Source organism: Lepidochelys kempii, chromosome 2, assembly GCF_965140285.1.
Source record: "Lepidochelys kempii isolate rLepKem1 chromosome 2, rLepKem1.hap1, whole genome shotgun sequence".
Taxonomy (NCBI): Eukaryota; Metazoa; Chordata; order Testudines; family Cheloniidae; genus Lepidochelys; species Lepidochelys kempii.
Window position 1 is genome coordinate 195,305,461 of NC_136381.1, and position 27,561 is coordinate 195,333,021.

General features: G+C 47.8%; 1 protein-coding gene across 1 annotated transcript in view; it reads right to left on the reverse strand.

Moving 5' to 3' along the window:
* The window catches only part of CMTM7 (CKLF like MARVEL transmembrane domain containing 7), a 48,986-nt gene extending 23,702 nt beyond the window's left edge, over nt 1-25,284 (reverse strand). Inside the window, exon 1 of the mRNA XM_073333361.2 lies at nt 24,922-25,284. Within this exon, the coding sequence (XP_073189462.1) occupies nt 24,922-25,071 (150 nt within the window). The 5' untranslated portion in view covers nt 25,072-25,284. The remainder of the gene's footprint in view (nt 1-24,921) is intronic.
* Nucleotides 25,285-27,561: the final 2,277 nt, after the last annotated feature.

The following is a 27,561-nucleotide window of genomic DNA, read 5'->3' on the forward strand; positions in this document are numbered from 1 at the left end:
AAACTCTTTTGGGAGGATAAGCAGACATGAGATCGAGTATTGTTACGTTGGACAGCATTAATTGGTATCATCAGCCAGTTGTTTGGCCTGTAGACAATTGAAGAGGTGCTTGAGGCTGTGGCTGTGCTAATCAGATGTCTGGGGCTCCGTGAGTCGTCATCCCGCCCATATACCTCCGTTTTGTCCTCTGATTCCCTGCTCTCTCCCCCCTCCTCCCCCCAGCTCAATAAGATTCTGGCCACTGATGTCTAGAATAGTCTATGAAATTTTGGAATTGATCAAATGTGCCGTTCAAAAGTTATTGCATTACATACATACAGATATATGCCATCAAATTGAGTGTAAGGTCTTTGAGATAGCCAAGTGGAACAGACATGTGGAAGAACTGGAGAATAAAACTGAGAAACTGGAGGCAGAAGAGAGAGGGGAAAAGACATGGAACTACCTGTAGTCTGAAAATATTAGCAGAGAACTTCTGAAAACAACGATGATGCTCTCTACTAAGGTTTCCAAGCAGCCAATGCAACACGTGTGCAAGGCTGACTGAGGTTCTGTTAGAAAAAAGGGGCTTACACTTAAACATAGATTTGCAGGAGGAATCTAGTTACATAGTAAGACTTAGAAGACTGAGACTTAATGAGAAATTCTGGAGGCAGTAAGGCAGGGGAAGCTATGAATCTGAATCTTGCAGTTAAACCATGATAAGGACAAAATTCCTGTTATCAGCCAAAGCTGCAAAAGAAATCCTTTATTCAAGTGTCAAACAATACTTCATCCTCAGTCTCCGTCTTATTGTACAAATCAAGAAAGAAGAGCTAACCGGGATCAACCCCATATTGTCTCATCTTTTACTTAGACTGTAAGCTCGTTGGGCAGGGACTGTCTTTTTTGCACATATACAGCGCCTAGCAAAAGAGGGCCGAGGTCTTTAGACACTACCACAATACAAATAATGAGAGGCCCTGGAAGAAACTACTGATTTAGCAGTGCTCTACCCCCATGGAGTAGAGGGTCCACTACAACAATTTTGTCTCCAAAACTGAGGCATAAAAAACTGTTGAACAAGCAGAAGGAGAAGAGTGAGCACTTCAAAGACCAGGACAGCAAAATCCATCTCTGATGTGTCTCCACACGGCCCACTTATCTCATAGCTGTAAGGCAGTAGAGAATCAGGCTCAGAACCATCCGCTACAGTTCTTCAGAGTGGGTGGACATGGGATTTGAAGACAATCAACTCTCTCTTCCCAGTGTCCTCCCAGATTAGAACAGAATATAAGAAACAATTCATGGAAATTCTTTAATTCTGGGAGGTGCCCCGCAGGGTCCCTGATAGCTGCAAGGCAGTTGCTGCAGGGCTCGATCTATTTCAAGGATGGATTTTTTTTTTTGTGCCTATCAGTTTAATGCCAGAAGAGATTTAAACTGGATTTCTAACAGATTTCCTAATGGGAGATCTGTAAATCATAAGTGCACTATTTCCCTGCCTACTCTACAGGAAGTATAAGGGAAGGGATCAGCTACCCTACATAAAGCTGTAACTGTATTTGACACAGTATGTCAGTGGTTCCCAAATAGTGGGTCACGACTCCCAAATGGTGTCACATCAGCAGCTGCGGTCACAGAAATCCCTAGTGTGCGGAGGACGCCATTTTGCCCCACACATCAAGACCTCGCATGTATGGCGCGTGCACGTTCACGCTGCAGCGGACACCATTTTGAGCAAAGTGGCATCCTCCAATGCTTTCCTGCGGGCCATGCTGCTCCACACCACCCGCAAGAAACGTCTGTGCCTAACAGGAACCACTGAGTCCGAGGTTAGATTTCACATTAGCAGTTTGCCTAACTCTGGCATGAATCTGTTACATGCACAGGACAAAATTTGTATTTGATTTTTATGCTAGAAACTGGACATCTGTAGATAGTCCTGAACTTCATTAGATCTGGGTTGCCATAGAACAAATCCCAAAGAACAGTAACTTCCCCTGTAGTATTGGGCTGTAAGATTCCTCATTTGGAAAAAAATAAATTAGGTTTCATTCAGCTAGCAGCCCCATTAAGCATTCTCTTATCGTCTGCTGAAGGACTACAATTCTTTTGACCACAGCGAGAAACAATTTTATAATCCAAGAATAAATCTGTGTAAGTGCTTACAATGATCTTTCTTCAATGTTCTGCCATATTTGATGTAATAAATAAAGCTATGGCTCAAGTAATAAAAAACACTGACATTTTACTCCATTAGAACATCTGGAGGGAATTCAGCTTTCTGCTGACATAGCCACTTGCAGCAATACAAACCTTGCATGGCCTGGGGTCACTAATACTGACTGTTCTGCTCTAAAGGTAGTCCCACATCTAGTTTTTCTGAACTTTAGAAACTGGGTTTCATGAATTAACCACAATGGATTACATCTGTGGTTGAGAGTTCCATTTCTGTCACCATCTCACTTTATGCCAGAAAAATGTACTTGATCCCTAATATCTCGCAGATTTAGCCTATTAGTTAGGGTGAAAATACATTTGTTGTCATCCCCCATGCAATTTAAAGCACTTGTATATCATCTGCGGGGTGCTGTATTTAGTTGTGAAATTATCAGTCCACTTTCTATTTAATTATTTTTTTTAAAAAATGTTACTTTACTACTTCTGTCTTGCTTTTGTTAGACCTTCTTTCCCTTCCTGGCTTCACTCCACTTCTTCCTGCTTTTCTTTCTCAGAATAGATAATGGTGTATCTTTTCCTGTGTTGTCCGTTTCCTCTTCCTCCAACCCATTACATTCCTTGCTCTTTCTTTCCCTGTCTGGTGTTCTGTACTCCTTCCCTTACATCTGCTGTCTCTCATTTCATCCCTCTCTAAATCTTTCTTGATATATATATAGATATAGATATATATGCACACACACCCCATACTTCTCTTTTTAAAAATGTATCTCCCCACTCTCCAATCCACCAGTTTAAACACAAGGCATAGCTGGCTGCTAAAGTTTCCAACTGAGGACTAACCCTACTAGCCAAAGAATAATTTAAAAAGATGTGTGGGGGAGCTGACATTACTGACAGGCAATCTCCAGGTGAGAAACCAACCTCCCACCAACCAGGACAAGTTACCATCAACAGGCTTGGTGCCTCATGCCGAGATGAAACCTACCTAATAGTACCTGTGCATTTCCAAACATTATACCCTAATGGTATGTCTACATTGCAGCTGTGAACGGGTCTCCCAGGCTAGGTAGACAGATTTGTGTTCTAAAAATAGCAGTGTGGACATTGTGACATGGGTGGCAGCTTGAGCTAGCTGCCCGAGTCCAAGCCCTCAGACTAGCCTGAGCCACCACCTGTACTATAGTATCTATGCTGCTATTTTTAACATGTTAGGTCAAGTGAAGCTAGTGGGTGAGAGTTTGTCTGCCTGGGTTGGGAGGCATGTTCCCAGTTACAGTGTAGACAGACCTAACACAGCAAAGGTGACACTAGTACATTTTAAATTACACTCTGCTGGAAAGAATTAAAGTATCTGTTTGGATGGCTTCCCAAACCAGAAAAGCGTGCAGGGCTCAAGGCCAAGGATACAAATGTTGGTTGTGAGAGACTGGCTCAGTTATTCTGAACAACAAAGCTGATTTCTGTATGATCAGTATTTCCTTTTACTTCATTGTAAAACTGGAAACCTGAGATGTAACAGCTGAGCTTCCATTAGAAAGAAAGATAAAGAGCCCAACCAATTTACAACTTCAGGAATGAAGTATGGAATCAGTTGCCTTAGAGTTTATGATTCTATGAAGCGGTAAATCTTTATTTGCATATTAATCTCTCAACCATTTCATCTAGACAGATTTCCTTGTTTCCTGCCTGCATTTCAAAAAAAAAAAAAAAGGAGATTAGGCAGTGGATAAGGGATGTGTGTGTCTCACCTCCTTTCCAAAAGTAATTATTGAAGATAAAGGTGTTATGAATAACATCCATTCAGTTTTTTTTCTATCTTTTAAAATTCAGATAAGATGACAATCATACATACTAGAAAGCAGTAATACATCAATTAAAACATCCTGTAACTGGAATAAACAGTTTTGATATTTCCCCATGAGTTTCAAAACACTAAATTGAATTACATTTAATTTTAAAAAAACTTTTGTATAAAACGTCAAAGAGAAAGAAACATCTACCATCACTTCTGTAAACTATGGCATGGCAGAGTCTGTGCATCTGGAGAGAAACTTCACAGGAAGCCAAGGTTAACAGGCAGGGCTGAGGGGTGGAAATGAACCCTCTGGGAGATTTCTAGCTATTTTGCAGGATTCTGGTGAAATACAAACAGAATATAAACAAGATAGCTCCTTCTCTGTTCTGGCTCCAACCAGCAACCTGTTTTTTCCCCCAAAAGTAGTCTAGTCCCTAAGGTCTGTTCTACACTACAGACCTATATTGATAAAACTACATTGCTCAGGGGTGTGAAAAATCCACATCCCTGAGCACAGTTATACCAACCTAACCCCCTGTGCAGACAGCTCTATGTCGGTGGGAGGGCTTCTTCTGCTGACATAACTACCATGGGTCAGGGAGGTGGATTTAGCCGACGAGAGAGTTCTCTCCCATCGGCTTAGAGCGTCTTTGTTAAAGCGCTACAGCTGTGCCAATGCAGCATTTTAAGTGTAGAATGGCCCTCAGATTATCTGCCTAAAAAGGTATAGCAGAGCCTAATTAACGAGGGCCATGTCTACACTAAACAGTTAAGTCGACAAGTTATGCCAGTGATCAGAAACTGCTATAATTACATCGTTTGTGCATGTTCACACAATGCTCCGTGTGTCGGTGGAGCACACCCACAGTTGGTGTGTTAGCACTGAAAGAGAGCAGTGCACTGTGGGTAGCTATCCCACTGAGCGTCTCTCCACCCCCTGCAGCTAGGAGTTCTGGGAACGGATCACAGTGTATCATGGGTGCGGGCTCATGATGTAGTCTTCTCCATCCCATCATTCCATGGGCTTCCGACTATGCTGTTTCACACCATTTTTCAACAGACCCTGTAAACTGTGTACCTGCCATCTCTGTCTGAAAGCATGGATCCTGCTCAGTGCTCTCCAATCTTGCAATAAGCGTTATGAACACAACGCAGCTGATCCTGCAGTATTTCATGAGCTGCAAATATGAACAGGAATGTGCAGTGCCTGCCCTGCTGTGTGCCATGGAAAGAAACAATTCCAGATTGCTTTTGGCATTCATGGAGCAGCTGCAGATGGTGAACCATTGCTATTGGGCTTGGGAAACAAGCAGAGTGGGGGAATCGCATCGTTATGCAGGTATGGAATGAAGAGCAGTAGATTCAGAACTTTCAGATGCCCAAAGCCACCTTCCTGGAACTGTGTGAAGAGCTCACCCCTGCCCTCTGGCACAAGGACGCCAAAATGAGAGCTGCCCTCCTGGTGGAGAAGTGAGCAAAGATTGCTGTGTGGAAGCTGGTAACTCCAGACTGCTAACCGTCAGTCACGAATCAGTTTGAAGTTGGAAAGTCCACGAGGGGGTGCAGTCACACAAGCATGCAGAGCCATTAATCTCATCCTGGTACGAAGGACTGTGACTCTTGGCAACGTGTGTGAAATAGTGGATAGCTTTGCAGCAAAGGGATTCCACAACTGAGGCGGGGGAATAAATGGCACGCATATCCCAATTTTGGCCCCAGACCATCTTGCGACTACTTCTCCATGGTAATGTAGGCACTGGTGGATCACCGGGGTCGTTTCGCATTTGGCCGATTAAAGAGTCACTGGCACTGCCTTTTTGGCAGGTTAGACCTCAGTGAGGACAATACTCCCATGGTCATAGCAGCCTGCTGTGCTCTGCATAACATTTGTGAAGCCAAGGGGGAAAAGTATCCATGGGGTGGAGCGTCGAGGCAGATCACCTGGTGGCTGATTTTGAGCAGCCAGATACCAGGGCTATTAGAGGGACTCAATGGGGAGCTATGCGAATCAGGGAGGCTCTAAAGCAGCATTTTGACAATGACCCCCAGTGATATGTGTTTCTGTAATGCATCCAGCCAGGCATTGTTTACTTGCCTCTTTGAATGACTCTTGTAATGCTTGGTGCCAGAAAATTAATTGTAGTCTGAAAAAGTGCTGATTGCCACTGTGTATGAATTCCAGCAACAACCACCGTGTGTAGGACACAAATAAAGATTCATTTTATTTGAAAGAGTATACTTTTATTACACAACACCACATAGATTTCCATATCTTACAAGGGACATGACACTGAGGAGGTTCTCAAAGCTGTGTGTAAGTCCAGCTTTCATTCTGAAACCTGTCCCTAGGGGTGGAGCACAAGGGGTACTGTGACAGACCGGGAACTTACAACAAATGTGTGTGAGGAGTTTGAGGAAGGCATGGAATGCAGTTCTGTTTGGTGTGCAGGGGGAATTGAGCACGAACGTGTTCTGACTACAACACAATCAGGGACCTTAGCACATCCGTTTGGTCCTCCATCAGCTTTATCATCTGCTCCTGCCCCTCTATCATAAACTTCTGCCCGTTTCCTCTCCTGGTTATCCATTTTTAATTTTTCATTTATTGTCTCTCTGCATGCTCTGTGATCGCGATCTGCAGCATCAGATGATTGCAGCACCTCTTTAAACATGTCCTCCTTACTCCTCCTGGTTCACCTCCTTATCTGCTGGAGGCACTCCACCAGTGTGTAGGAGGTGTCCCTCAAAGGCACATCTGCAGAAGCACGAGAAACAACAAACAGAAGCAGTATTGAGTGCACTCAAAGCCTTGAATCATAACAGTGAAATACACTTCTTTCTCGCTGTCCCTTGGCAAGCACATAGCTTGGCAAATGCCCTAAACATGGTGAGTTCACCCCAGGGTGGAGAAACGGGCAAGATGGGGCAAAGGGTCTGGGTGGTTAACAAAGGGAATCACAACAAGCGCCATGGGGCCCTATTATAAATCCAAGCACCATTTTCCATAGGCGGGGGTGACCAAAGCCGATGTCTCACTCCTGAGGGTAACTGAGGATGCCAGGGTGCATTTCCTGTACGCATGCCGCTTCAGAAGTTCCTGCAGCAGTAATTGCTGATTAGAGGAGTAAAATTGCCTACAGTGAGGGAAGAAACAAAGCAACTCTGCCAAGGAATGGTCAGCAGAGGATTGTAGAGTACCTCCAGGAAAGTTTCCTAGAGATCTCTACGGAGCACTTCTGTGAAATCCCGGTCTGCATTAACCAACTTTTCCACAGGGCCTCCACTGCATAGCTGCATAAGGGAATGGGAAGCAAACACAAACAGTGCCAGGCTTATTAATTCTATCCCTTATCCCACTTCTAACATATAACAAAATAAAGGAAAGCTCTACCTCATGGCACCATGCAATATTATATCAAAATGAATACTTACCAGAGCTCCCCTCTCCTGCATCAGGCACGGACTATTGTGACTGGCTAGACCCCTCCAGAGTCAAAAAGAAGTCCTGACTTGCCACTTTACTGAACACATCCTCCTCCAACTCTACTTCCTCATCCAACACTTCATCCTGAGAGTTGACTCCGCTGGCCACTGCCTCCAGCTCCGCCAAAGTATCCACAGGGCAAAGTATCCACAGTATGGTGGTGGAGTTGGGGTTGTTGCCGAGGATGGCGTACAGCTCCTTGTTGAAACGGTATGTTTTTGGTGCTACACCAGAGTGACGGTTGGCCCTCCTTGCATTCTGATATGACTGCCTCAGCTCCTTGATCTTAGCATGGCACTGCTGCATGTCCCTTTTATACCCCTTCTCCAACGTGCCATGAGCAATCTGCCCGTAGGTATCAAAGTTCCTTCAGCTGGAGCAGAGCTGCAACTGCAGAGCCTCCTCTCCCCCCAGACCCAGGAGATCCAACAACTCCAGTGTACCCCAGGCAGAAGCATGTTTGGGAATCAGCATGGTAGGCTGGGAAGATGCAATGTGAGCTGTTCAGGCCGAGCAAACAGGAAGTAGAATTTCAAAAATTCCTGGGCCGTTAAAGGGAGCATGCCTATGTACCTGGCAGGGCAGCGGAGTTCAAACTGCTGACCAGAGTGGTCACAATGGGCATTGTGGGACACATCCTGGAGACCACTTAGTGTGACATAAGCAAGTGCAATGTCTACACCAACACTGTATTGCTCTAACTTTGTAGCAAAAAGCTCTATGCCTCTCATCCAGGTGATTTTATGATGTTGGTGTAGCAGGAGAGTTAAATTGGCAGGAGGAACATTGCAGCGTGAATATCTCCACTGTTTTGTTGATGAAAGCTGATTTTTGTCGACAAAACTGTGTAGTGTACACAAGGCCTAGGAGTGCCTCCCTGACCAACTCTGAAAGCCCTTGCAGGGATTTAATTAAAAACCGCACCCATTTTGTTTGGCAGAACATCTCCATCTAAGGGTATTAGTGAAGCGGAGTGCACCATGACTACAAGGGGGCTCTGTAACATGTGTAAGCCATGTCACATAAATCACGATCTACTCTTAGGGGCTGTCTACATTAGAAAATCTTACCACGTATGAATGTGACTGGAAGCACTAGAGTAGAAGTGATGTGGCAGAGTATGGCAACAACTACAGCAAGTCACGTTGGGTATTATATCATCTAGTTCTGGTAAGATTGGGACCAAGGTTTAATCACAACTAGATAATGGTGAATAGGATTTGTCTTGATCTACGCTGTCGAAAGCCATGGTCAGTATCACATCTAGCTAGAATGCTTAGTCATATTCTGATCATTTTTTTTTAAAACATAGATAAGCTCTTAGTGAACACAGTCTCATCTCAAGTGTAGTGTGGTCACTTTCTCATTTGTCCATCATGTAGCTTAGTGTATTCAGAAATTTTTCTTTCACACCTACTGTTACTTTACACTAAATTCCTTTTGGATCATGATTAGACCTGAGGGCTATTTTCAAGAGTGCAGCAGCCATGGAACACAATAAAGAATGTGTCTGACAGGATGGGTTTTCTTTTATAGAAAGGATACACACTGATAAAGAGCACATTTATTGAGATCTGATTTCCTAGTCTTTATCTGAAGTGATGAATCTATGGCAGTGACTGATAAATGAAGGGATACCAAAAAGAGGAGAGAGAATGCACTGCTTTGGGACTGGTTACACGAGAGTTAAACACTACCAAGAACCATGCACATTCTGCCACATCCAGTATTCACAGCAACTTTGCACAGCTTACTTCTATTTTAAAATGGTGATTGTAAAGCTAACTTCCGGTAATTTAAAGGTGTTAAGGAAACCACTACCAATATATCCCACTGCCTCTTCAATCATGCAAAACAAATGGCCCAGGTGATGTATTGACTTTCAAGGCTTGGTTTCCTTTCCTTTTTTTTTTAAATGCACTCTTTAGCCTTTGTCTGATCATTTCTAATATGGTTTCCTGTACACTAGCATGCAATGAGGCTGCCAATTAGCAGCAATAGTACAGGTGTTATTGGGTGGATCAGCTGCACAATGCCAGCTGGCTTTAATTCACACTACTCTCTTTGGGTATGTAGAGATTACCCACCACACACATTTATAACAGAGATTACGAAATGCAACTTTAATTTATTTAAATTTTAACCCTAAAGGTAATTCCAATTATTTAATAGCAGCCTAAAAAATGTATTGGAGTCAATACCTCAACCTCTGCAGTAGCATAATTACTAGTCTCCTTTTACAAAAAGTAGATCAGAATTGAGGAAAAAAATTAGAAACAGTAAGTGTACAAGACTTCCAGTCTACACAAGGAGCAGAGTGGATCAAAACTTTTCTTTGTCCTGCCATCAAACAATTGATGGTGTGCGACTTGGCTAAGAAGTTTAAATGCAAGGGTCCATATGGGATTCTTGTACAGCACATACACATGAAAACACTGATGACTAGGCCAGAGATAAAAAACCCACAACTTCGGGAAACTGTTTGTTTTTAGTTACTGAATTTGTTATTCCTTCCTCAAGTCCTCCTACATTCTCTGGGTCCCCATCCCTGGAGGTCAATGATGAGTATAAAGGTGTGCAGGAATGCCTCAACATTAATCCTGGCTGTTGTCATTCAGCAGATGCCATCCAGGTTCCAATCAGCAGGTCTGTGCTCTGGTTGCCCATCCTGGACCACAGAGAACAGAACATTAGCCGGTTTTAAAAGGGCCAAAGTTTCAAGCATGGTGAAGGATTTGACTCTCCCTGTCCAGTGCAGTGGAGTATGAGAGTGGCCTAGCCCAACCTCAAACAGAACTGAAATCAGTTAGCTACTTCAACGTGTATATTTAGTCTTGATCTGAAAATGTAATTGTATTGTTGACAAACCCATTCTCTCTCTCGGTTATTGTCAAGGCTAATGGTTTGTCACACAGTCATGGGGTGAGGTCACCTGCACTTGGAGTTTTTTTATGTTTACTCTATAACTTGTGACTTTTGCTGCCCCCACCACCCAGCTCAGACTCTTTATATATAGTTTACAATTTCAAACCTCTGATGACTATTAGTTCCACAGGTAACATTTTCCATGTTTTCTGATATTGGCTATATCAAAAAGTTATTTTATTCAAAAGTTAATTTAAGTATAAGCATAATAATACATGTAGGTACGTAGTGTCCTTCTGGCAAAACCTGTAAACTTATTATTGCCTTGGAGAAGAACTATAGATGGACATGACAGCAGCATAAGCAAAGTTAGAAACACGTTATGTACCAAGGATCAAAAGACAGGTTTAATGTCTCAACATTCTGGCACACCTTCAAATCCCTCTACCCCCCCTGTAGAGTACAGGGGGCAGAACTACCTGCTGTGCGGCAAAGTCACTTATATTTTGTTGGAAAGAATTAGAAGATTTATTTCAATCACCTCCAAGAATAGAAAAAAACCATGTACATCTCAAGGCCAAGATTTAAATTATAGATTGAGTGGCTCTAAGCAAGTCGTTCAACACAGCAATGTTTAGTTCTGTGTGACTGAGTGATTAGGATTTCCTTTTACTACATGGATGGAAAAGCAGTATTTCCTGCTGACCTTTCCCTTCAAAAGAAGCTATGCCTGATTACAGCTTAAGATTTCAGGAGGCCTAACCAAGATAATATAGGGAGCATCAGAAGTGCATGCAAAGCTCATGAGAATATTTTGTAATTAGTTACTCATTTTAGCAGTTCCACTTGTGTGAGTACATACAATACTACAGCTAATTATTTCAGAAGAGACAAAGAAAGAAATCACACTGGAAACAGGAACAGTAAGGGACTTGAACAATGCTACAGTTAGCAGCAAAAGCAGGAGTAGAATCCAGATCTCCTAACCTCCCAAATCTGTGCCTTAACCAGAAGGCCCTCCCTTTCTCTCTCTTCATTTAGGTGCTTTTCTATCTGTTATTGCTAGCTTTCCCTTTTTGACATCCCTGTGTAACCAGAAACAACAACAAAATCATAAACCACACTGATGGAACGAAGAAAAATGAACCTAATAGGAGAACCCCAAAGGGAATTCTACAGTCCTCTCTCTTTTGAACTTGTTTGCCTTTTAAAAAATAAATAAATAAAGTGCTCAGATACCATGCTCCTCACAGTACAGATAATTAAACAAGAAGAGTGTTCTGACATCTCTTTTATTACATGAGTAAACACACTCTCTCTCTCACTCTCTCTCTCACACACACACACACCCTCTTCTGTGCAGATCAGCCTGCTAGCTTCAGCATCTCCTACCCCCTTTAAAAGCAAGTAGCTCTGCATAGAAAGCTGTGTAATAGACAGCCTGCAAATAAATGGTCATTGGGTTCAGATACAGAAAACTTTCACACTTTATTGACAAAAATATAGACACAAGGTCTCTGTCCAGAGGAACTTACAATCTAACTTGTTTAATTTTCAATCACTGAAGTTATTTTTATGATTAATAACTCTTGAACCAGGATGGAAATTTCAAATGAGGATTTTCATGATATCTAGCACCCAGAAGCAAAAGGCCTGATCCTGTGTGGTGCTTGATAATGAATGAGGCAGGGCACTGCAGAAAGAGAAAGGATAGCCTCATGGTTAATGATGTTGGACGCTGCCTGAGGAACTGGATTCTATCCCTCCTTCTGCCATAAAGTTCCTGTGTGATGCTAGACATGTTGCTTATGCCAAACTTTTCACAGATGGTTACTAATTGTGAGTCCCTCATTTTCTAATTGCCTAACTCCGGGACCAGCCTTAGGCCTGGGCAAACTGGGCGAAAGCCCAGGGCATCATTATAAACAGGCACCTCTGGAGGAGGGCCCCTCCCCCCTGCAGCTCCTGCCTGCTGCCTTGGAGCCACCCCTGGCCAGCTGCTTCTGGGAGCTTCCTGTCTGCTGTAAGGAGAGACGGAAGGAGGGGGGAGTGGGGGCTCTGATGTCAGGGTGTCCCCTGCCCTCATGTACCCCATCTCCGCAGAGCGAGGGGGGCATGCGGGGCCAGGGCTCATCAAGAGATGGACGGAGCTGCTGGCAGATGCTGTTGCTGTGTCTGAAGGAGCTTTCATTCAGACTGGTGAGTGTCATTCTCTTAAAGGGGCACAGCTCACACACTCCCCCAAACCACACACACTGTCTCTTTCACATACACATCCCAACATATACTTATACTGTTGTTGTTACTTCCTGCAATGCACATATATTCTATGTAATTTTATTCTTTCCAAGTGCTGTTATTTTAGTTTTTTGACTGCTTACATTTACTTCTTTGAGTAGTGAGTTCTAAAGCGCCTAACCTGTCCTGGCTGGAGTAATTATCATTATTACTTTTATTATCATATTGTGCTTTGTCATTCATTATTTAAAGTAGTACAATCAAATAATAGCATCCTCCTAGAATGTAACTTTAGCTTGTACTAATCTTAGTGGTGCCAGTTTAAAAAAAAAGAAAAGGAGTACTTGTGGCACCTTAGAGACTAACCAGTTTATTAGAGCATAAGCTTTCGTGAGCTACAGCTCACTTCATCAGATGCTTATGCTCTAATAAATTGGTTAGTCTCTAAGGTGCCACAAGTCCTCCTTTTCTTTTTGTGAATACAGACTAACACGGCTGTTACTCTGAAACCAGTTTAAAAAAACATTAGCTAAACGCACAGCTTTAGACACTGGGCAGATGAAGGTTGCTTATTTTCAAATGTATTTTTAGTTACATCGGTTAAATAACTTCAAATTTGCATGAAAATAAATGCAGTTCCAACTATGATACCAATAGCAATTATGGGGTCAAATATTAATGAGTCACATACATGATTGTGATTGGTAAACATAACATATAGAGCAGATAATGGCAGTAATACAGTGGGTCTGTTAGAGAAAGTAAGCAGATTTTATTAATTTTTATTTATCTCTACTAAAGATAGTATACAAAGTATCAGATGTGTCTTTCTGATATCTGCGTTAAAGCTCCAGAACTGATACCTCAAGGTTTGGGATTAGGAATATCTTGCTGTATTATCTCCTGATTGTTATATAAAGAAAGAAAAATATATACAAACTCCAGTTAAAGCCACGTTTAAAGTTTATATGTAAATTTAAAACAATTAGATACAGTGCTTCTGTCAGCTAATTCCTAAGTTATTATCTGCAAAAACTCTAGAGTGTTCAGGTGCCTAAGTAGTCCCTAGAATCATGGCTAAAGTTTCCTCCCAGCCCCCCAAAATCTGAAATGGTGCCCCAGGTGTGACAGTGCAAAGCCCCCCTTAAGCCAATTGCCAAGCACCAGGCACCACAAGCCACAGCAGCAGCACAGAAGGGTGGCAATACACCATATACCATGCCACCTTTACTTTTGCAGTGGTGTTGCCTTCAGAGCTTGGTGCCTGGCTAGCACCCGCCAGCATCAGGCTGCCCTGCCAGTGCTTAATTTGTGCCAGGGCTGAACTCTAGCCTCTGGTATCTCTTTCAATACAAATTAAACACTGGGTGAGGCAGTGGGGCCAAAAGGTGATGGGGGTGGAAAATCCCAGGGAGTCTATGGGGGCCAGAAGCGATGGGGGGGCACCAAAATACAAGTTCGCCCAGGGTGCCATTTTCCCTAAGACCGGCCCTGCTTAAGACAGTGGGGTCTGATTTGCAGAAGTCCTGAATAGTGTGCAGTTATTAAGGCCAGAGGACCATACACTGAATGAGGAGAAAACAAAATATTTAATAGTTGCTTATTAAGTAAGCATCATCCATCCTGTGCACTGAATGAGACAGCAGTCCTATGAGAAAAATAGAATGTGATCACATAATTAAAGACTGTCAGTGGACACACAGAAGGGGGCTGAATCAACATTGTACAAACTTTCTTAACTCTGGCATTTCCTAACTTTTGAGTGCTTGACTTTGCAAACTTAATGTTCTCTTAACATAGCTTTTGTGTGTGGGTGTAAATTACACACACACACCCCCTACAATTTTCAGAACACGTTATAGTAGAGTTATAAACCAAACTAAGATTACTTTTATTAGAATTAGAGGGTGCCTTGTTCACAGTTCAAATATCAAGCACATAATTGCTTTTGTCAAGACAAAACTTGGAAACTACGTGTCTACACAACAGGAAAGCTAAGTCTTTTGTTATTGCATTACTGCTTTTCCAAGTAGTTAAAAAGGAAGCTGTCAGGCCACTTTTTTTATTGGTTTTATTATTTTTTACCTCAGGATTGTTTGTAAAACTCTTCCAGAACGTTGAAAAGATAATTATGTTCCCTGTCCATTTTGTTCTTTTCCATCTAGTAAACACACTGATTTTTTTTTCCTGGTTCAGACTGAGCTGAAAATATCACCAATGTTTTTAGTTTAAGCACAACTTCAGTTTAGTGTCTCTTATCATTCTACAACAGGTTTTGTCTGCTCAGGAACATCACCACTGTCATGGGAATAATAGCTTTGATTCTGGGTTGGTGCCAAGCTCAGTCTGACTTTGCTCAGAGGGGAGTGCTGTCTGCCACCTTTACACTATATCTCAGACTCTATAGCAGGGGTCAGCAACCTATGGCACGCGTGCCAAAGATGGCACACGAGCCAATTTTTAATGGCACGCTGCTGGCAGCCGAGTCCCAGCCACCGGCCCCGCTCAGCCCGCTGCTAAACCCAGGCCGGGACCGCAACAGGCAGCAGTGTGCCATTAAAAATCCCCCCCCCTACCCCCCCCCCACTGCAGAGCAGGCAAGCTCCCCCCTCCCCCGCCTCTTCCCCTTGAAGTTCCTGCCCCTCCTCCTCTCCCTTCCTGGCCGATCAGATCAGCTGATGGCCCTTGCAAGGGAGGGGGAGAAGAAGTGGGGAGGGGCCTTGGGGAAGGGGGGTGGAATCAAGGCATATCCCCTCCAGCCCCCTGCCATGAGCTGCTCTGGGCAGGAGGCTGGGGGTGTGGGTTGGGGTTGTGGGGATGCTCCCAGCCCCCTGCCCTGAGCCCTGCACACACCCCCACACACACACCCAGCCCTCTGCCCTGAGCCCTGCACCCCCACCCCACACACACACCCAGCCCTCTGCCCTGAGTCCTGCACCCCCCCCACACACACACCCAGCCCTCTGCCCTGAGCCCTGCACCCCCCACACACACACACCCAGCCCTCTGCCCTGAGCCCTGCACCCCCCCCACACACACCCAGCCCTCTGCCCTGAGCCCTGCACCCCCCCACACACACCCAGCCCTCTGCCCTGAGCCCTGCACCCCCACCCCACACACACCCAGCCCTCTGCCCTGAGCCCTGCACCCCCCACACACACACCCAGCCCTCTGCCCTGAGCCCTGCACCCCCCACACACACACCCAGCCCTCTGCCCTGAGTCCTGCACCCCCCACACACACACACCCAGCCCTCTGCCCTGAGCCCTGCACCCCCACCCCACACACACACCCAGCCCTCTGCCCTGAGCCCTGCACCCCCCCCACACACACACCCAGCCCTCTGCCCTGAGTCCTGCACCCCCCCCACACACACACCCAGCCCTCTGCCCTGAGTCCTGCACCCCCCCACACACACCCAGCCCTCTGCCCTGAGTCCTGCACCCCCCACACACACACCCAGCCCTCTGCCCTGAGCCCTGCACCCCCCCACACACACACCCAGCCCTCTGCCCTGAGCCCTGCACCCCCCCCACACACACCCAGCCCTCTGCCCTGAGCCCTGCACCCCCCCCCACACACACCCAGCCCTCTGCCCTGAGCCCTGCACCCCCCCACACACACACCCAGCCCTCTGCCCTGAGCCCTGCACCCCCCCCACACACACCCAGCCCTCTGCCCTGAGCCTTACACCCCCCCCCACACACACACCCAGCCCTCTGCCCTGAGCCTTACACCCCCCCCCACACACACCCAGCCCTCTGCCCTGAGCCTTACACCCCCCCCACACACACCCAGCCCTCTGCCCTGAGCCCTGCACCCCCCCCACACACACCCAGCCCTCTGCCCTGAGCCCTGCACCCCCCCCACACACACCCAGCCCTCTGCCCTGAGCCCTGCACCCCCCCACACACACACCCAGCCCTCTGCCCTGAGCCTTACACCCCCCCCCACACACACACCCAGCCCTCTGCCCTGAGCCCTGCACCCCCCCACACACACACCCAGCCCTCTGCCCTGAGCCCTGCACCCCCCACACACACACACCCAGCCCTCTGCCCTGAGCCCTGCACCCCCCACACACACACCCAGCCCTCTGCCCTGAGCCCTGCACCCCCCACACACACACCCAGCCCTCTGCCCTGAGCCTTACACCCCCCCACACACACACCCAGCCCTCTGCCCTGAGCCTAACACCCCCCCCCACACACACACCCAGCCCTCTGCCCTGAGCCTTACACCCCCCCACACACACACACCCAGCCCTCTGCCCTGAGCCCTGCACCCCCCCACACATACCCAGCCCTCTGCCCTGAGCCCTGCACCCCCCCCACACACACCCAGCCCTCTGCCCTGAGCCCTGCACCCCCCACACACACACCCAGCCCTCTGCCCTGAGCCCTGCACCCCCACACACACACCCAGCCCTCTGCCCTGAGCCCTGCACCCCCCCCACACACACCCAGCCCTCTGCCCTGAGCCCTGCACCCCCCCACACATACCCAGCCCTCTGCCCTGAGCCCTGCACCCCCCCACACACACACACCCAGCCCTCTGCCCTGAGCCCTGCACCCCCCACACACACACCCAGCCCTCTGCCCTGAGCCCTGCACCCCCCACACACACACCCAGCCCTCTGCCCTGAGTCCTGCACCCCCCCCACACACACACCCAGCCCTCTGCCCTGAGTCCTGCACCCCCCCCACACACACACCCAGCCCTCTGCCCTGAGCCCTGCACCCCCCCACACACACCCAGCCCTCTGCCCTGAGCCCTGCACCCCCACACACACACCCAGCCCTCTGCCCTGAGCCCTGCACCCCCCCACACACACCCAGCCCTCTGCCCTGAGCCCTGCACCCCCCACACACACACACCCAGCCCCCTGCCCTGAGCCTTACACCCCCCCCACACACACACCCAGCCCTCTGCCCTGAGCCTTACACCCCCCCACACACACACCCAGCCCCCTGCCCTGAGCCCTGCACCCCCCCCACACACACCCAGCCCTCTGCCCTGAGCCCTGCACCCCCCCACACACACACCCAGCCCTCTGCCCTGAGCCCTGCACCCCCCCACACACACACCCAGCCCTCTGCCCTGAGCCCTGCACCCCCCCCACACACACCCAGCCCTCTGCCCTGAGCCCTGCACCCCCCCCCACACACACCCAGCCCTCTGCCCTGAGCCTAACACCCCCCACACACACACCCAGCCCTCTGCCCTGAGCCCTGCACCCCCCCCCACACACACCCAGCCCTCTGCCCTGAGCCTAACACCCCCCCACACACACACCCAGCCCTCTGCCCTGAGCCCTGCACCCCCCCCACACACACCCAGCCCTCTGCCCTGAGCCTTACACCCCCCCACACACACACCCAGCCCTCTGCCCTGAGCCTTACACCCCCCCCACACACACCCAGCCCTCTGCCCTGAGCCCTGCACCCCCCCCACACACACCCAGCCCTCTGCCCTGAGCCCTGCACCCCCCCCACACACACCCAGCCCTCTGCCCTGAGCCCTGCACCCCCCCACACACACACCCAGCCCTCTGCCCTGAGCCTTACACCCCCCCCACACACACACCCAGCCCTCTGCCCTGAGCCCTGCACCCCCCCCACACACACCCAGCCCTCTGCCCTGAGCCCTGCACCCCCCCACACACACACCCAGCCCTCTGCCCTGAGCCTTACACCCCCCACACACACACACCCAGCCCTCTGCCCTGAGCCCTGCACCCCCCCACACACACCCAGCCCTCTGCCCTGAGCCCTGCACCCCCCCCACACACACCCAGCCCTCTGCCCTGAGCCCTGCACCCCCCCCACACACACCCAGCCCTCTGCCCTGAGCCCTGCACCCCCCCCACACACACCCAGCCCTCTGCCCTGACCCTTACACCCCCCACACACACACCCCAGCCCTCTGCCCTGAGCCCTGCAACCCGCTCTCACACACCCAGCCTCCTTCCCTGACCCGTGCACCCCCCCGACCCCAGCCCTGACTCCAGTACCCCCCACACATACCCAGTCCCCCCACACCCTATGCCCTGACTCCTGCACCCCCCACACATACCCAGGTCCCTCACACCCCATGTCCTGACTCTTGCACCCCCCACATTCCCACCCTCACCCTGAGCACCAAACGGGAGCTCCTGCACCCCTCCCCTCCACCTTCCCACCTGCAAACCTTGCACCAAATGGGAGCTGCCCAGGTAAGCACTCCATACTCAAACCCCAACCCTGAGCCCCCTCCCTCATTCTAGCTCCTGGCCAGACCCTACACCCCAACCCCCCAGCCTGCTCCTTCACCCCCAGCCCTGTGCTCAGTGCACTCCCACCCTTAACTCAGTGCAGAGAGAGGAAGAGAATGGGCTAGAACCAGGGAGAAGGTAGGTACCCACTCTATGTGGGAAGGGCTGGGATCCCAGACCGGCAGCGGGCTGAACGAGGCCGGCAGCCGGAACCCTGGCTGGCAGGAGCCAGAGGACTGAACTCCAGACCGGCAGTGGCCTGAGCCGCTCAGCCCACTGCCAGTCTGGGGTCCCGGCTGCCAGCCCTGCTCAGCCCACTGCTGGTCTGGGGTTCTGGCTGCCAGCCCCTTGCCAGCCGGGGTCCCGGCCGCAGGCCCTGCTCAGCCTGCAGCCGGTGTAGGTGAACAGAACCCCAGGCTGGCAGCGGGCTGAGCGGGCCGGCGGTGTAAGATCAACATTTTAATTTAATTTTAAACGAAGCTTCTAAAACATTTCAAAAACCTTGTTTACTTTACATACGACAATAGCTTAGTTATATAATATACAGACTTATATATAGAGAGACCTTCTAAAAAATGTTAAAATGTATAACTGGCATGCGAAACCTTAAAGTGAATAAATGCAGACTCGGCACACCACTTCTGAAAGGTTGCTGACCCCTGCTCTATAGGCAGCTTGGGAACAGAGCTGTCCCTGGCGTAAACCGGAGTGGCCCCAAGGACTACGCTCATTTGTGCTATGTTACTATGGCCTTTCTTCCTCCCTTGGTGCACCACACTCTAGCATACCCCTGCACCATGGAGCTTTGTGATGGTAGTGCAATCAGAGCCATTCCACTGGCCCTACACAACTGAGGAATCCCCTTACACTGGTTTTATACTAGCTTTGCTGCCCACCAAGCTGGCATACATGGGCTGCCACGGAGGCCAAAATCTGGCCCCGTGTCTGTAGCCTCCTTTAGACAAATGACTGGAAATGCGGGATAGGTGCCTGGAGGTTATTGCAAATGAAACAGAGCAGCACTAGCACGGACATGGGGCAAACGTTCAGGGTTCTTCAATAAAAACCATCACGGTTAGCATGGAGCACTGAACAGTTTACACTCAAAACGGTTTTGCCAAGCTGATTCAGTTACAAACGGTTCATCTCTCTAGTGTAGAGACACACTGTGAGCATACTGCTGCTACAGAACCAGCTGGGGAACACAACAGTGTTGTGTGTGTGAATTGAACATAGTCACTTTTTTAAAAGATGTCTTGGCAATTTTGAGCTGTAAAAAAAAATAAAATCCAGTGATTTAGAATGTGAGCTATTTCCCCACAATCAAGTTATAAGCTGCTTTTTTCATGATTAACTTTTGGATATAAACTTCTACGAAAGGGACATCATCAGTATGGAATTTGGTCACTTTTAAAAGAATAGAGTTCCTTTCTCAACACTTCTGGTTTTACAATCACATGCTCATATTTAAAAAAAAAAGGGTTTCTCTCTTTCCTGTTGATATGTAAAAGGCCCGTCACAAAAAATGACAGAGGAAACTGACTAGTTTACCATATATGAGAAACCATGAAACTGACTATAAACTGCGAAACTGACTATAAAGAAAACACTGTCAAGTGCACTAAGTAAACAAACTGAAAAATAGAGAAATATTTCCCCCCTTACTCTCTGTCATTTATATCAATTTTAGACCCTGATCCTGAAAGATCAGACACATGGGCAGATCCCAGGGACCCCATGCAGGCACAAGGGCCACCCATGAATATAAACTTACAGGATCAGGGCCTAAAATGTTACATGTAATACTCATAAGGTAAAACATTTTCAAGAAGTATATTTCTGTTGAATGTCCCTTTAAACAACAAAAATCTAGGACCCCACTGTACAATGTTTGTTCCCTCTTTGGAGTTGTAATTCTTTTGCAAGGTTAGAGAAATTATACAGTGGAAAAGTATCACAATTTCCAGTAATCTTATAGACGGGAAACACACTTTTGTTACTTCCTATTTCAGTCCAGGTTAACCACCACAGATGACCATGAGTGCTTTGAGACCCCTAGCAGAATAATCCTTTATCTTCAAATTGACTGCAAGCCATCAGTCACAACAATGCAATAATATTCAGATTGCCAATCAGGCTTTCAAACCTCTATTAAACCTAATCTTGGTTTGTTTTAAAATCTTTGACAGAAAGCAACAGCTGAAAAAAGCATACGTGGCAGAGGGATGCTATAAAGAGGTCCCTCTTCTCTTTCCTGTGTGTGATGACTTTCAGCACATTCAGTTGATGTACTAGAATTATTTCTAATTATTTTATGTATATATATTAAAGAGACACTATCATCTTTAAAAAAACTACTTCTCTCTGAATTTTTCCTTGCTAGTGTTACAAGGAGCATCTAAGGTTACTGTATATCAAAAATGAAAGTAAACATTTCTGTGGATAAAAAGTAAACAAAATGAAAAGGAGAGAGAAGAGCGACTGGGCAAGCAGGGACATGGCCAGGGCTGTGTTTTCACTGCATAAATGTGAGCATTCAGAGGGCCAGTCAGTGGGAGTACACATAGTATACCTTCAAAAAGGATACAGCAAGTGCTGCTAGTAAGCATGGTGCTCCCAGAGGGCATTACACCCATCTTTGGCCTCCACTGGCATAACACTTCTATCACTGACAGACTGCTACTCTACCAGCATTGTAATTTATACCTGTATAATTAATTAAGAAATGTATATCGCTCTCCACTGTCTACAGTACTTTACAAACTCAGGTCCCAATCCTGTAAAAATTTACTATAGCATGAATTAATTGGCATGATGAATAATTTCATGGACACAATGGGACTATTTTATGAGATGAGATAATAGGACTTACAAAAAATTTAGCAGAGAGAATATTTCATCGGCTGCAGTTGCTCATTCAGAACCAGATTGTTCTGGTTATTTCTAACCCTAGTACAGGGGTTGGCAACCTTCGGCACGTGGCCCATCATGGTAATCTGCCAGTGAGCTGCGAGACATTTTGTTTACATTGATTGTCTGCAGGCACAGCCCCCTGTAGTTCCCACTGGCCACGGTTCACCATCCCTAGCCAATGGGAGCTGCAGAAAGCAGCGCGAGGACGTGCTGGCTGACGCTTATTGAGGCTTCCATTGACCGGGAACAGCAAACCACAGCCACTGGGAGCTGCAGGGGGCCATGCCTGCAGATGGTCAACGTAAAGAAACTGTCTCATAGCCCGCCAGTGGATTACCCTGATGGGCCATGTGCCAAACGTTGCTGACCCCAGCCCTAGTAAGTAATCTTTCAACTTTTTACGGAACTTATTCAAGTTTATTTAGCACCAAGACACCACTTCAGAAAGAGACTGAATTGTCCAAAGCTCAATGGATTCCTGAGGTCACCTCTATTGCTCACACTAACAGTGAAGCTGACAAGCAAATCGTCTGAAGGAAATGGAAACAGCTCATCCTCACGATTTGCCCAGAAGCCAACCAATCTTTCTTTAAGAGTCCAAGAGTAATAAATGACACCACTTTCAGTCCAAGAAGGTTTGCTGCTTATTGGTAAAGTCACTGCAGCAAACTGACTGCTTTAATTCCGATAGTCTCAGCCACTATACACTATGATAATACTCAAAGAATGTCATGTCCTGTGAATAACCTCCACTATCAGTGTTTGGGAAAAACAAGCCAAAGAAAAGAGTGCACTAGAGAACAGATCTTATCCAGGTTTCAGAGTGATAGCCGTGTTAGTCTGTATCAGCAAAAATGAGGAGGAGTCCTTGTGGCACCTTAGAGATTAACGAATTTATTTGGGTATAAGCTTTCATGGGTTAGAATCCACTTCATCAGATGCATTTTATACATCTTAAACAGTGACCCCAAATCATTGTGGGAGAGGACTTTGGAGTTTAGTGAACAAGGTATGATACTCACTGAATTCATATATGCCCACAAATGTTCAGTTACCTGTCTCAAAATAGAATAACAGAAAATAGAAACTAGGACTGGAAGGGGCTTCAAGAGGTCATCTAGTCCATCCCCCTGCACTGAAACATCCCTGACAGGAGTTTGTTTAACCCGAGTTACAGGTTGCAATTTTCAAAGGCAACTGATGGATTAAGCTACATAACTCCCACTGAAATTAATGGGAGTTGTGATGTTAAATTCTCAAATTACTTCTGAAAATCAAACTCACTGGTTTGACTTCATTCTGTCATGACATGGGACATTACAGTTCTTAGCTTTTACTTTGAATTCAGCACTGTATTTTTCAGCAAGTCACTTCATCTCCTAAAAACTTATTCTAGCCAAGTTGTTAGGTGGAACATAAAACACTGTTCATACACGTTGCTATTCTAGGTACATAATCTGAATACGACTTTGTATCATATGCTTTAGAAAAATCGAAAAGACTGTTTTAACGGACAGTAAATTTGAGTTTCACAAGAACAAGATGTCTTTCTGTCCTTTATAAAATCAAGAATAAAAATTCACAAAATATCCTGTAGTTTAAGTAATAACCCAGGCGAATCAATAACACACACAAATTTATTTCCAAATGTGTAAAAGAATAACTAAAAAATATCCCTCATCATCTGAGCTAAATTTACAGCTGAATGCTTAGGAACAAGAATTCTGTAAAAGGGTTGGCCACAGTGGGGTCCTGGTTCATGACTGGGTTTCTAGGTGCCACAAAAATGCAACTTAACATCAGTAACAGTAAGTACCCCAAATGGTTTTCTCCATGTGCAAGGGAGGTTGAGGATCTATGGAATGAGGCACAGGATTCCAGAACCCATCCTGTGGTGCTCAGAATCCAGACCCAAACAGGACTACCCTGCAGAGTGTGTGAACCACACAGCAGTATGTAATTTGAGAGGCTTTGGATTTTTAAATGCAACAGAACATTTCTAGTGACCATCCCAAGGAGGCAATTAGGGGGTCAGAGAAGGAGCAGCCAGCTATGTGGCCAAGAGATGCTTCTCCTGCTACACAGAATCATAGAAGTGTAGGACTGGAAGAGACCTCAAGAGGTCATTTAGTCCAGTCCCATGCACTCCACTAGGTAAAGCAGGACTAGGTAAACGCAGGACTACTGGGTGTTTGTTTAACCTGTTCTTAAAAATCTCCAGTGATGGAGATTGCACAACTTCCCCAGACAATTTTTCCAGTGCTTAACCACCTTGACAGGAATAGGAAAATGCCTAATGTCCAACCTAAACCTCCCTTGCTGGAATTTAAGCACATTTCTTTTTGTCCTACCTTCAGAGATTAACAAGAACAATTTTTCATCCTCCTCCTTGCAGCAAACTTTTATGTACCTGAAAACTGTTATCATGTTCCCCCCCCCCCCATTCTCCTCTTTTCCAGACTAAACAAACACAGGAATTTCAATTTTTCCTCATAGATCATGTTTTCTAAACCTTTAAACATTTTTGTTACTCTTCTGCACTTTCTCCAATTTTTTCACATCTTTCCTGAAAGGTGGCCCCCAAAAGTGGATGCGATATGTCAGCTGAGACATTATCAGCCCGGAGTGGAGCAGAAGAATTACTTTGCACCTCGCTGACAACACTCCTGCCGATACATTCCAGAACTATGTTGACTTTTTTGTTTTGTTTTGTTTTTTTGCAACAGTGTCACACTGTTGATTCATATTTAGCTTGTGATCCCCTGTAACCCCAGATCCCCTTCCGCAGTACTCCTGCCTAAGCAGTCAGTTCCCATTTTGCACGTTAGCAATTGTAGGGTAGCTAGGGATGTGACTTATTGCATTTACACTCTCCAGCCCACAGTAAAAGTCAGTCCCCGGGCTCAGGAAGAAACTTCCCCCAGCGGCTGCTCGTTCCGGGTTTCTTGCCCTCGCCTCGGAGGCTGTGGCCAGGGGGAGGCCAGGGGACTAGAAACCACGCAGGCAGGGGAGGCGAGGGGCCCCAGCTGAGCCCAGCCAGAGCGGAGCTGCAGTCGCAGGGGCTCGGCACGGGGACAGCAGGGGCCGCCCGGCCCGCAGGAGGCGAGAGGGGGGAACATGGCGCCTCCCTCGGGATGCTCCGCGGGGACCGAGCTTGCTGGCTGGGTCCCACCCGGGGGCTGCTGCTCCCCTGGCCGGGCCCCTTCTTACCATCTGGGCGACCTTCAGCATGGCCGAGCAGGAGCGGGCGTAGCCGCCGTCCAGCAGCCCGGGCTCCGGCGCCGGGGGCGGCGGGCAAGAGGAGCTGCCGGGGGCCCCGCTGCTGGCGCCGGTGCGGATCACCCGGGCCCCGTGAGACATCGCGCCCCGCTCCGCGCTCAAGCGGCGGCGGCTTAGGTCCTCCTGGCGGCTGGCTCCAGGGCTGGTCACCCCCGAGAGGGCGGGGCGCCCTGCCTTGCCCTGCCTCGCCTCCTGCCCTCCCGCCCCGCCCTTCAGCCGGGGGTGCGGGGGCTTTGGGTTAAGAGGGCGGGCGCAGCGGCCGCGCAGACAGCGCCCGAGCGGGGCAGGGCGCGCAAGGCTGAAGGCGGGAGAACTGGCTGTGAGCTGGGATATTCCAGCGACACGAAGGTTCCAGCCCTAAACAGGAGTGGGACAGAGACAGACACATGGACGGGACACTGGCTTGGCTTCCAAAATGAACTCCCCTCCCCAGCCTTCAGAAAGGGGGGAGGGAAGGGGAGGCCCTGCGGCGTCTCCACCCCCACACACCTGCCGGCAGGCCCCTCATGTGACAATTACCACAGCAGGAACCCCCCAGCCCCCAAACCCAGGCCTTGAGTCTCTTGGGAGAGGCCCATGGGTGTGTGCCAGGGCTGAGATACAGCGGGCTGAGCCCCAGATACATGAGTGGGGGATGGACAATAAGATACAATAAAAGAGGATCCCTTGTTGTGTCTCTCTGTTATTTATAATCCTCATCCTACCAGTACTTCTTGCCAGCCACTCAAAGCACTTTGCAATTGGCATGAGCACTGGGAGGGGTTTTATCATTGCCATTTTCCAGATTGGGAAACTAAGGCCTGCTCTCCACCAGAAAGCTAGCTCAACCTTAGCTGCCTGGCATCTACCTAGTTGTGCCTGTGTCTCCACTTACATTTGTCTCCCAGGCCCCTTTACAGCAATACAGTAACACCACCTCCTGGAGTAGTGTTGAGCCATGGGCGATGTTCCAAGGTCAACACAGCAAGAGTGCAGACATTGTGGGACTTGTGTCAACCCTAACAGTGCTTCAGCAGCTGTCCCACAAAGTTTGACACTGATTGGTCTGGTTACAATTGTGAACTCCACTGCCCAGAGGTCACGGAGACTGGAAGCTCCCCCCCAACCCCCCAAGCACCCACTAATTTTTTTAATGCCTATTCTTGGTTGTCCAGCTTGGTGAGCACACCTAGCACTACTCCATGGTTGACTGCAACTGCCATGCCAACCATGCCAGCTACGTGCTCCAGATGCACTCTGGCCTGGAGTAGACAGGAGCTATTGGATGTGGACTTGTGGGAAGAAGAGGCTGCACAGGCACCACTATGGACCAGATGTAGAAATGTGCATGTTTATAAACAGATTGTAGGGGGCATGCAGGAGAAGGGGCATGACAGGGATAAGCAGCAGTGTCACGTGAAAGTGAAGGAACATATCAGGCATATCAGAAAGCCAGAGAGGTGAACAGTCCAGCTGGTACCAAATCAATTACCTGCCTATTTTACAAAGAGCTGCCTGCCATACTTGGTGGAGACCCCATCAACACCCTGTAGACCACTATGGATACCGCCCAGGACCATGACACACAGACACCTGCCGTGAACAGCGAGGACAATGAGAAGAAAGAGGAGGAGGATGGGGAACATGTGACTCGGGAGGGGTCCAGGTCTGCCTGTTTGAGTCTCCACTACAGTACAGTCCATTGGGGCAGTCAATCACAGGTGAACCTGATGCAGGGGAAGGAGCCTTGAGTAAGGGCGTAAATGTATTTTCTACTACAAGAATATACTGATGGCACCCCCAACTTAACAGGACACAGCTATTGACTTTTCATTCATTTACTCATACTAGAAGAGGTAGCGGTACAGCATAAAAAGGTGGAGTTGCTATCTGCTTTTCATTCCTCTGTACAGTTAGGTGGGGGAGGGGGACATGTGGAGCAGTTTGTTTATCTACACAGGGATGTCTCTTGAACCCCCCTGAGAGGGATCTCAAAGAAACTTTCATGGAGGTACTCAGCAATCCTCTCCCGGAAGGTTTCTAGGGATAGCAACTTTGTTTCTTCTTGAGTGGAAGGACACTTTTCCATGCTAGTTAGTGAGAACTTTATCAGACACCATTGCAATAAACAGCCTAGTGTCATAATACAGGCCTCCTGGGCAGCTTCGGGACAGCAGCTGTGCTCTCTTGTGCCTTTGTTATCCTCAGGAGTGAGATATCAGCTAAAATCACCACCACCTGTGGAAAATGGTGCCAGTATTGTGTGCCATTGCATGAAACTATGACTACAGGGCAACAAGGCAATTCCCTCCTCATTTCCCTCACTCCTGGCAGCCGATACTCACCATGGCTGGTGCTGTGAGCGGTGCTGTGCACAAGCACGCTGAAGCAGAAGTGTCAATAAGCATGTCTTGTTTAAAACTGTAGGGGAGCAAGGGAAGGGAGTTCTGAACCTTAACTTTCACTTTTCATTGTGACTATACAAACAACGGTACCTCTGTGTGCTTTATCTGTAGCTGCTGCCATTGTGGCCTTGAGGGATTTCCCCTACATGGCTGCAGAATGCCTGAGTCAGTTACAAAAGAAGAAGAG